This window comes from Nerophis ophidion, linkage group LG10, assembly GCF_033978795.1.
Source record: "Nerophis ophidion isolate RoL-2023_Sa linkage group LG10, RoL_Noph_v1.0, whole genome shotgun sequence".
Classification (NCBI taxonomy): Eukaryota; Metazoa; Chordata; class Actinopteri; order Syngnathiformes; family Syngnathidae; genus Nerophis; species Nerophis ophidion.
Window position 1 is genome coordinate 26,466,654 of NC_084620.1, and position 11,645 is coordinate 26,478,298.

Consider the following 11,645-nt stretch of genomic DNA (forward strand, 5'->3'; position numbering starts at 1 on the left):
TTTGAACATGATTTGTAATAATCATTCATGAAACACAGTTGAAAATACCAAATAAAACACATTTTGTACTGCTTGTTAAAAGAAATTCATACTTTAATCAACATTATAGTAAAGAAAACATATGCCATACCCCAGCTTGTTATACTGTTGTTAAGTGAAGTGAATTATATTTATATAGCGCTTTTTTCTAGTGACTCAAAGAGCTTTTACATAGTGAAACCCAATATCTAAGAAACATTTAAACCAGTGTGGGTGGCACTGGGAGCAGGTGGGTAAAGTGTCTTGCCCCAGGACACAATGACAGTGACTAGTATGGCGGAAGCGGAATCGAACCTGAAATCCTCAAGTTGCTGGCACGGCCACTCTACCAACCGAGCTATACCATAAAGATCATCAGCCTATCATCCCTTCTCAAGTTGGTGCTTGATTCGAACCCATAAAGTTCCTTGTGTGACTTAAAGGAAACACAATGTCATGTGACAGTCATGTGACTCCCAGGATGTGACTTCCTCAAAATGGCAGTCTGACAGGTAAGCTTGCTTATTTCCAACAGCTAGCTTTTTGCTATAAAACTTCAATAGGTTCAATAGGATGTCAAATCTTACGATACCACTGTTCATACTATACTTCTGCAATTAATTCATATCTAAACAAGTTAACAAAATATCGCAATCAGGCTTTTAGCCCTAAAATGGCGAAAAGAAACCTTACTACTCACTTCTAATAAGCCATTCCTGCCGCTGTAAATGAGCTGTTTACAACCTTTACCCAGATGATACATTTGTGAGTGACTTATGGCTTTTAGGACATAATGACATACACTACCTACACGTACTTAACACATGCACACGCATTACCTTTTTGTGTTGTTAGTTAATGAAAGCTATTTAGCTAGCCAACGTTAGCCCTCATTTAATGTTTATTCTACCGTGACATCAACATGAGACTGCAAATTGTTTGCTACTTCTCTTGGACTGTTTTGTACATTATTTGTTTGTATGCTTGGTGCTCCTGCACTCACTTCTTGCACGTATGTTTTGACCAAACAGCAGTGAACACCAAACAAATTTCTTGGGACGATGTGTTTTTTTTAAACATTTATTTAATATATCAATCCATCCATCCATTTTCTACCGCTTGTCTTTTTTTTTTTTTTTTGTCCTGTCCACCTTCTCAGGCAAATCATATAGTTGATGTAGATGCCCATATCGGCTGTACAAATGTACTTGGCAAATGAGAAGTGTGGGATACTTCTCTTGTTGCCTTATTTGTATTTGACTTTATTAAATGTGTTTATATTATCATTTGGTGCTGCTGGAGGGGATAGAAAGAGAAAAATAGGAAGACAGAGGGGGAAATTGTGGGAGCAAGAGGGGGATAAGACAGAGAGACAAAAGCAACAACAGCAAACACAACAATAACAACAACAACAAACACAACAATAACAACAACAACAAAAGAACACTTAGAGTGTCGGTAGGTCGTGAGTTCAAATCCCGGCCAAGTCATACCAAAGACTATAAAAATGGGACCCATTACCTCCCTGCTTGGCACTCAGCATTAAGGGTTGGAATTGGGGGTTATATCACCATAAATGATTCCCGGGCGCGGCACCGCTGCTGCCCACTGCTCCCCTCACCTCCCAGGGGGTGATCAAGGATGATGGGTGGAATGCAGAGAATAATTTCACCACATCTAGTATGTGTGTGACAATCATTGGTGCTTTACTTCACTTTAACTTTTAAAAATAGTGCACCATCAGCAAATAGGATATGTACAAATATGATGGTAAAGAGAAGCAGTTAGTGAAATAAATAATAATACAGAAATGACAATGAACATTATTACACTACAAAAGGAGCAGTACAAATACCAATAGAAATAGCGCTATTGATAATAAATAATAACAATAATTTATCTCTATTATTAACAATACAGTTGTTTAAATGCAACAATACATATATGTAATGATAACTGAAGATACAAAAAAAAGCAGAAAACCGTTTGTACTTTTCGAGGTCACGGGAGGGTGCTGGAGCCTATCTCAGCTGCATTCAGGCGGAAGGCGGGGTACACCCTGGACAAGTCGCCACCTCATCGCAGGGCCAACACAGATAGACAGACAACATTCACACTCACATTCACACACTAGGGACATTTAGTGTTGCCAAACAATATAATTATTGATTATTCAAACCACTAATGGTACAGTGGTGTTTATGTTGCTCTGATACAAGCATTCCTGCGGTGCGATTACTTGTGCAAAGCTCGACAATTTGATAGTCAATTGATAGATATTCTCCAATAAGCACACATGGTTGGTCTTGTATTTTAGTCAAATCATATACAAAGGGCTTTGATTGATTGACTGAAATGTTTATTAATAGATTGCACAGTACAATACATATTCTGTACAATTAACGACTAAATGGTAACACCCGAATAAGTTTTTCAACTTGTTTAAGTCGTGGTCCACTTTAATCAATTCATGGTAAACATGGTGTGCTATAGGCTAGTAAGAACTAGCAACTAGAGCTAAGACAGTGCCTCTCAATTATTTTATGTTACGTCCCTCTAGGGGCGGTATAGCTCGGTTGGTAGAGCGGCCGTGCCAGCAACTTGAGGGTTGCAGGTTCGATCCCCGCTTCCGCCATCCTAGTCACTGCTGTTGTGTCCTTGGGCAAGACACTTTACCCACCTGCTCCCAGTGCCACCCACACTGGTTTTAATGTAAAAAAAAAAAATAGATATTGGGTTTCACTATGTAAAGCGGTTTGAGTCACTAAAAAAACAGCGCTATATAAATTTAATTCACTTCACAAATATAATTCATTTCGGCCCTCCAGGAAGAAGAAAACATTTTGTGCCCCCATCCCCTCTCCACCAGGGCTATAAATAGTAGTATTTGTTCATAAAATTGTTAAATACACCTCCTCATAATATTCTATCCTCATTAACATTAAGAAAAAAAGAAGCAAATATAGATCAACTTACAACCATTCTTAATTAAATGAAGTTGAAGACAAATGTGTGAAGAAAGGGGAAATATGCTATATGATTCCAACACTTTTCAGGTTTGTATGCCTGCAGGCCCTTAATTGCCACAACCTTTACACCAGGACTATTCAACTGGAAGCCCAGGGGCCTAATCCAGCCTGTGTATGACACCCTACCCGCCCCCGAGTTCAGTTCACAACTTGGGAAACAAACATTTTTGCAGCAAATTCCTAAAAACACGAAAGTGTTTGTGTTGTATAGAGGAACTTTGACCAATGCAAACACATTGGCAGATCCTTGCATTGACATATTGAGGTCCAAACTTGTGATTGACATAACTGAGGCGTTCCTCAAGACAGCCCTCAAAGTCCTCGACTTTTCGGCTGTTACACATTTTTTTGTAACGTGATTTGTCTGAGTAGTGTTGCTATTGCTTGTTTACTTCAGATGCAGTAGGTAGTCATTTGTTCAGCTTCCATCCATCCATCCATTTTCTACCGCTTATCCTTTTTGGAGTCACAAGGGGGTGCTGGAGCCTATTTGTTCAACTTCTCTAGGTATGTTAGTGGTGTGCCTCAAGGTTTCATATTACGTCCCCTCGTTTTCATAATTGGTGCTATTCAACTGGTGGCCCAAAATTTCAGTTCAAAAAACTTGCGAGACTCATATTTTTGCAGCGGATTCTTAAAGGCCTACTGAAACCCACTACTATCCACCACGCAGTCTGATAGTTTATATATCAATGATGAAATATTAACATTGCAACACATGCCAATACGTCCTTTATAGTTTACTGAATTACAATTTTAAATTTCCCCGCAGTTTCGTCTTCGAAACGTCGTGTAATGATGACGTGTACGCAAGATGTCAAGGGTTTTTAGGAAGTATGAGAGCTGCACACACACACACAGCTAAATGTCGTCTGCTTTAACGGCATAATTACACAGTATTTTGTACATCTGTGTTGCTAAATATTTTGCAATTTGTTCAATTACTATTGGAGAAGTCACAGTAGAAATATGGAATTGGGAAACTTTAACCTTTAGCCACACAAACATATGGTGATTCCTTGTTTAAAATTCACGGAGTTGAAACTTTCCTATGGATCAGAGCGCGGTCAAACCAACATGGATCCTACCGAATGTCAACCAGCAGGTTTCGGTGAGAAAGTCATTTCTTACCGGAGAAAAGCTGAGCTTGTGCCGTCCATAGCTGCCGTCGACTCCCCTGAGACACTGCGCGTCAAGACACTCGTGGCGAAAGACCTCTGACTATCAGGTACTATTTAACTTACTAAAACACTAGCAACACAATAGAAAGATAAGGGTTTTCCCAGAATTAACTTTGTAAATGTGTTTAAAAACATCGGAATCCATCCCAATGCAAGCGTGTTTTTTTTCTTCTTTCTAGTCCGTCGCTATCAATATCCTCAAACACGAATCGTTCATCCTCGCTGAAATTAATGGGGAAATTGGCGTTTTCTCTGTGACGATCCGCTACGCAGATCGTTTATTGTTTTGTCGTTTATATGTCTTTGTTCATGTTTAGTTCCGGACTCGGCCGATTCCTTGCGTTTGAGCACTTCCTCGTTTGTTTTAATCACCATGGCAACGTAATGTGCTCCTCCTCACGGGCTCCTGTCACACACCTGTTTCTGATTATTATTTGTGTATTTAACCCACTTGATTCCTCAGTTCTTCCTTGGCTCATTTTTTGCTTTTTGCAACACATCACGTTTTGTATCCTGTGTCATAGATTATTTTGTGCTAAGTTCCGCCTTAGCTTCACGTGCGTCCGGCATGTCGTTTAGTGTTATTTCTGTTTCCTGCTAAGTTTTAGCATAAGCTTTCCGTGCGTTGGCACGCACTTTGTTTTTTCCCTTTTTGCACCAGTGTTCTTTTGTTTTATTATATTAAAATTTATTCCTACCTGCAATCCTGCCTGACTGGTCGTTGTGCATCCACGAAGTGGCAACTCCGCGCAGCAAGTGCGCCGTATGCGTGATATTCTCGGTCCGAATAGCACTTTTTGTTGGAGGCTCCCATTAAAAAACAATGTGAATATGTGAGAAGCCATCAAACATGTGACGTCATCGTCTGCGACTTCCGGTAGAGGCAGGGCTTTTCTCTTAGCACCGAAAGTTGCAAACTTTATCGTGGATGTTCTCTACTAAATCCTTTCAGCAAAAATATGGCAATATCGCGAAATGATCAAGTATGACACATAGAGTGGACCTGCTATCACTTTTTAAATAAGAAAATCTAATCTAATTTCAGTAGGCCTTTAAAAACCACTAGAGTGTTGTCATGGAGATGACCTTTGACTAGCTTTGACTATTGTTTCATAATGCAACCCTAACTGGTGATTGAACCCAACCCTTTGCCAAAAGAAGGCAGAAGCATGCAGTATTACATCACCAGGCAGAAACACACTTCTTTTTATTGGTGACAGAGCAAGGAAAAATGGGGAAAATGTTTCACATCAAGAACTCCAGGTTGGCCATTACAAAAATAGGACACCTTAATTTAGTTTTATTCCAAATTTACAGATCAATGTACTCTCTAAACTTCTTTCTTTTGGCATTGAAGTAATTCCTGAGCAAGTTTTAATTTTCCATCTAATTTTTTTCTTGCTGTTATCTCTGTGCAAGTCTTTATCAGCCCATTATTTCGCTATGCATAACATTTTATGCATTATCATTGCTCCCGAAAGTCTTTGCTGTGTAAACACAGTGACCGTGCACAATAGGAGGGCCGGATCAGAGGAAGTGCTCCAAGCAGGAATTTGACCCCGCCTCCAGAGTTAGTAATAAAGTGGGTTGGGTTGTGTTTATGCAACTTATCCAGTCTAGTCCAGTTTCACTGCCGCAGCAGGTAAGCAGATCCACTTTTTCAGTGTAAATATCCAGCTGCAGGTTTTGCACTGATTTCCGTCTTTTATATCGTAGCTATTGAAACTCTTGAAGTTATGTCGGCTGCTCTGATGCAAGATGAGGTGTTCAGGGCTTTCAGCACTTACGCACTCATTGTTATCCTGAAGATGATGATGATGTCGTTTGTTACAGCATATTGCCGCATAACCAGAGGGGTGGGTAACGAGAGTCTATCAACGATTGTTTAAAAAACAACAACAAAACAGTAAACATCTCGTCCACATTTAGGCCTTTGCCAATGAGGAAGACGTAGGCCGTGGGTCTACAGAGGAAAAGAAGAAGAAGATGCTGAGAACCGATCCAGAAGTAGAGCGAGTTCGAAGGTGAGACATCGACATAGAAATGATACTTTCGACTAGGATTGTCATGACAGCAGAATTATGATATCTGTCAATATCCATGATTCTCAATATTTACTTAATACCACGATGAAATACACCCACTACAACTTTATTAAAAACAGTTTCAATCTGTATTTTTAATATCAACATATTTTTGCACATACTTCAAATCAAAGTAGCAGCTGCATAGCGATAACTTCACTTTGTATAATTTTATATTTATTTCAAGTATACAAAACAAACAATATTATTCCTAATATTCTCTCAATAAGGTGGTGACAACATCATGTAATTTCAAATGACATAGGCTAGTAAAAAGACTAAAACATATATGTAAAGAGGGCAGCATGGTGGAAGAGGGGTTAGTGCGTCTGCCTCACAATACGAAGGTCCTGAGTAGTCCTGAGTTCAACCCCGGGCTCAGGATCTTTCTGTGTGGAGTTTGCATGTTCTCCCCATGTCTGCGTGGGTTCCCTCCGGGTACTCCGGCTTCCTCCAACCTCCAAAGACATGCACCTGAGGATAGGTTGATTGGCAACACTAAATTGGCCCTCGTGTGTGAATGTGAGTGTGAATGTTGTCTGATTATCTGTGTTGGCCCTGTGATGAGGTGGCGACTTGTCCAGGGTGTACTCCCCCTTCCGCCCGATTGTAGCTGAGATAGGCTCCTGCGACCCGAAGGGAATAAGCAGTAGAAAATGGATGGATGGATGGATATTCTCTCAATAAGGAGGTGACGCCATCATGTAATTTCGAACGAAATAGGCTAGTAAAAAGACTAAAACATATATTTAAAGACAAATATTTGAGTTTTTTTTTTTGCTGTTAGAATCAGTATCTCAGTTTTTTTCCTTACATGCCTTATAAGTTGTAATTCATCTCACGTCACGTCCGGCTCATTAAATATGCGAGAGTCAAAGTGTTGGTCCAGCAAGAATCTGTTGTCATGGCGTTCCGGGTGGCAGTTTGTCAGGCCTGTCTTTGACAGTTTGTTTTAGTTTTTACTCTCTGTTTGTCTTTGTTTCCTTTCAGCGCTTTTATTTTGGTATTTCCTGCTTTTCTCACTGTGCGCTGTTTCCCCTCAGCTGCGGCTGATTGGCACCTGGCCACACCTGGTGTCAATTAGCCGGCTGCTATTCAAACCGGCATTGTCCTCCAGTCAGGTGCTGGAGTATTGTCATTACGACTTGTCATTGTCGATGTCAGTGCGGTAAGCTGTTCCTGTTAGTTCCTATAGCTATTTACAGTTTGCTGTTTCCTAGCTTATTGCTTTGTATTTTCCTGTTAGCCGGATCCTGTTAGTCGTTAGCTATTTCCAGTGTTTTGGTTTTCTGGTTCCTGTTTCCAGTTTGCCTGCTCCTAGTTTCTGGTTTGTGTTTTACATTTATTCCGAACATTAAATTATATTTTCCTGCACCAAGCCTGCCTTCTCTGCATCTTGGGGTTCGTCGGCAACACCATATGACAGAGTTCCTCGAGAGGTAATCAAAATTAGTGCAAGATTTTACGAAAGACGACAAGAAAACATGTCACGGACTCTAGACCAAGGGAGCAGACTTGAAGAACGCATAATTTTGTAGTGATCATTTCGCTTACATATTTTTAATGTTTATTATTTCCCATTTAACTATTATCTTAATATTATTTGTATGTTATCCTGTTTAGGAGTTCCTGAAACACATTTTTGCTGTGATTTTTTCGTGAACCACCAAACTCCACGAGTCTAAATAAAAGAAGTCCAACGTGAGCACAATCTAAAAAGAGTAAAGCTTTCAACAAAGGCAGCGATCATAAATGAAGCTTTCAGCATATACACAAATTTGACACCTTCAGTTTTATTTTGTTAAAGACAGGGGAAAAACACACGTACTCTTAAACGACGCGAGGAACAACAGCAACACAGCAACAAAAGAGGCTGTAGACACAAAGTTAAATCATGCAACCTCACGCGAGTGAAAACGATGCACATTTATCTGGTAGAGTCTTGATACCAATTTCCTTGAGCCAGCCACACACAAAGAAGTTGTAGACCTCCATGCTTTTCCAAGTTTTCATCTGTTTTGTCATGTACAAACATAGAATGATGTCTGGGGCACAAGATAGTTCGACATGTCTGGGAACGCGACAGGCGGAAAATTCTTGGGATCACTCGAAAATCTTTTTTTGACAATGTGTTGGGACAGATTTGATTGTATAATTAGATTTTTTTCTGCTTGTATCTGCTTTTGGTGTTGAGATCTAGGCCCCTAGCGTACTTAAAGAGTTTGCACTCTGTTTGCTGCACAATATCCATGTTTTTGTTTATCATATTTCTACAATGTGCCATGGCTCCAGTAAAAAGAGCTGCATTCCTCAAATGTCCACACTTTGAACACCTTTACTCTCTATTTTACGCTGTTATATTGCACATGGTAATTGTTATATATGTATATATGATATAGACATAATATAATATAATATAATATATCAGTATAAGTAATATACTGTACATATATTATGTAAATATTACGTAAATATTTTATATTTTATATCGCTTTATTTTGTCTATTTATACGTGCATTGTCCTTTCCATCCTTACACTTTCCATCAATGTAACTGAGCTCCTGTGTGGAACAATTTCCCTTGTGGATCATTAAAGTTTGTCTGAGTCTAAGTTTTTACGTACTTGTGTTGTCAAACGACGGAAGAGTGTCTCCAAGCTGTGTTTTTAACGCTTACAGAAGTGATAGAGGTTGGAATGCAAGGTCTTGAAGGTTTTTTGCACGGCGGTGGAAATGCACGCTCCCTGGTCTTGTAGCACTGGAGCTCCACTGTCACTTGCATGGCGAATACTTGGCCTTTCGTAACACTTAAATTTGATTACCGAACACATGCATGATGCAAGACACACCACATATAACAAACCCCGTTTCCATATGAGTTGGGAAATTGTGTTAGATGTAAATACAAACGGAATACAATGATTTGCAAATCCCTCAGACGGCACTGTATCAATCTCAAAAGGATATCACCACAGGGGCTCAGGAAAACTTCCGAAAACCACTGTCACTAAATACAGTTTGTCGCTACATCTGTAAGTGCAAGTTAAAGCTCTACTATGCAACAACCGCCGGCTACTCTGGGCCCGAGATCATCTAAGCTGGACTAATGCAAAGTGGAAAAGTGTTCTGTTGTCTGACAAGTCCACATTTCAAATTGGTTTTGGAAACTGTGGACGCCGTGTCCTCTGGAACAAAGAGGAAAAGAACCATCTGGATTGTTCTAGGCGCAGAGTTCAAAAGCCAGCATTTGTGATGGTATGGGGGTGTATTAGTGCCAAAGGCAGGACTAATCTACACATCTGTGAAGGCACTATTAATGCTAATAGGTACATACAGGTTTTGGAGCAGCATATATTGCCATCCAAGCAACGTTATCATGGATACTCCTGCTTATTTCAGCAAGACAATGCCAAGCCACATGTTACAACAGCGTGGTTTCGTAGTAAAAAAGTGTGGGTACTTTCCTGGCCCGCCGTTAGTCCAGACCTGTCTCCCTTATCGAAAACGTGTGGCGCATTATGAAGCGTAAAATACAACTGCGGAAACCCCGGACTGTTGAACGACTGATGCTCTACATTAAAGAAGAATGGGAAATAATTTCACTTTCAAAGCGTTAACAATTTGTTTCCTCAGTTCCCAAACGTTTATTGAGTGTTTTTAAAAGAAAAGGTGATGTAACACAGTGTTGAACTTTCCCTTTCCAACTACTTTGGCACGTGTTGCAGCCATGAAATTCAAAGTTAATTATTTGCCCCCAAAAAATTTGGTTTATGAGTTTGAACATCAAAAATCTTGTCTGAGCATACTCCCCGCTCCTTTTCATGAAGGGGCGGGAAATGACTGGCACGGCCACCTGTGCCCCCGGTCTTCTCTTCATTTCTCCCTTGTTCTTCTTTTTCTTCTTCTTCATTTTCTTCCATTTCGTCTTCCTCTTCTTCCATTTCGTCTTTGTCTTCTTCCATTTCGTCTTTGTCTTTTTCTTCGTCTTTGTCTTTTTCTTCTGTATTTTTTTCGTGAACTTCTTCAACTTCTGTATGATTTTCTTGCACTTCTTCAACTTCTGTATCATTTTCTTGCACTTTTCAACTTCTTCTTCTGTATCATTTTCTTGCACTTCTTCAATCTCTGTATCATTTTCGTGCACTTCTTCAACTTTTTCTTCAACTTCTTCTTCTGTATCATTTTTTTGCACTTCTTCAACCTCTGTATCATTTTCTTGAACTTCTTCTCCTTCTTCTTCTTCTTCAACTTCTTCTTCTTCTTCAACTTCTTTTTTGGGCCTTCTTTGTGCCAGTGCGCCTACGAGAGCCCACAGGGGATCGTCCTCCCCCACCTCTGGTGGTCCAGCCAGGTTGGGCGCCAAATGTGAACGACTCTCACCGTTGTGCGGGTTCCAGGGACCACCAAGGATGGACATGACTTTGAGTAGTGTTGACTTTCTTAATTATCTAATAAGAAGAGTATTTTTCGGGTTTCTTTTCAGTCGCCCGCGTCGTCTGCCTCTCGCTCTCTTCCGGGTTAAATGCGCTTCGTCTCGTTCCGTCGTTGACAGACAACATTCACACTCACATTCACACACTAGGGCCAATTTAGTGTTGCCAATCAACCTATCCCCAGGTGCATGTCTTTGGAGGTGGGAGTAAGCCGGATTACCAGGAGGGAAACCCCGCATTCACAGGGAGAACATGCAAACTCCCCACAGAAAGATCCCGTGCCCGGGATTGAGCCCAAGACTGCTCAGGACCTTCGTATTGTGAGGCAGATGCAATAACCCCTCTTCCATCTTGCTGTCTGTAATATGTACCTGTAGTATTTGCAGTATTTTTAGCTGCAGATAGTCGGACAGCACTTTGAACACCTTTAGTTTTTCAACATTTTTCAAATGTCAAATATCCTTTAACTGAATCAATGGTATGCTTTTGTGAACCAGATGTCACCTGAATGATTTGGAGAACGTCGTTCCCTTCGTGCTGGTTGGATTGTTCTACACTTTGAGCGGACCGGAACTCTCGTCCGCTCTGCTACACTTCCGCGTATTCGCTGGCGCCCGCATCTTCCACACCATCTCCTACCTCTGCCACCTACCACAACCCAGCAGGGGTCTGTCTTTCTTCCTGGGCCTTCTGGTCACCTTCTCCATGGCGTACAATGTTCTCAGTAATGTTTTTGCTATCTGATGATGACGGCAGCAGACCAACAAGACCACTCAGCTTAGAGCTTTACTCTCAGGTTTAAATTTTGTTTGTTGTTAAAGGTTTGGAACATGATTTGTAATAATTATTCATGAAACGCAGTTGTACCGTAAATGAAAAATACAATACATTTTGTACCGCC

General features: G+C 40.5%; 1 protein-coding gene across 1 annotated transcript; it reads left to right on the forward strand.

Annotated features, from left to right (window-relative positions):
- The first annotated feature begins 5,711 nt into the window (after window positions 1–5,711).
- Window positions 5,712–11,645, forward strand: LOC133560566 (microsomal glutathione S-transferase 1-like). Its single transcript, XM_061913213.1, has 4 exons — window positions 5,712–5,870; window positions 5,945–6,084; window positions 6,158–6,252; window positions 11,242–11,645. The coding sequence occupies exons 2-4, from the start codon at window positions 5,965–5,967 to the stop codon at window positions 11,486–11,488; spliced, it is 462 nt and encodes a 153-aa protein (XP_061769197.1). The 5' UTR covers window positions 5,712–5,870; window positions 5,945–5,964; the 3' UTR covers window positions 11,489–11,645.

Excerpts from the sequence above, each read along its gene's own strand:
- LOC133560566 (XM_061913213.1), top strand. The coding sequence starts at position 5,965 with ATGTCGGCTGCTCTGATGCAAGATGAGGTGTTCAGGGCTTTCAGCACT. Across the intron at positions 6,085-6,157 it reads ATTGCCGCATAACCAGAGGG|GCCTTTGCCAATGAGGAAGA; the intron begins GTGGGTAACGAG and ends GTCCACATTTAG. Across the intron at positions 6,253-11,241 it reads GAAGTAGAGCGAGTTCGAAG|ATGTCACCTGAATGATTTGG; the intron begins GTGAGACATCGA and ends TTTGTGAACCAG.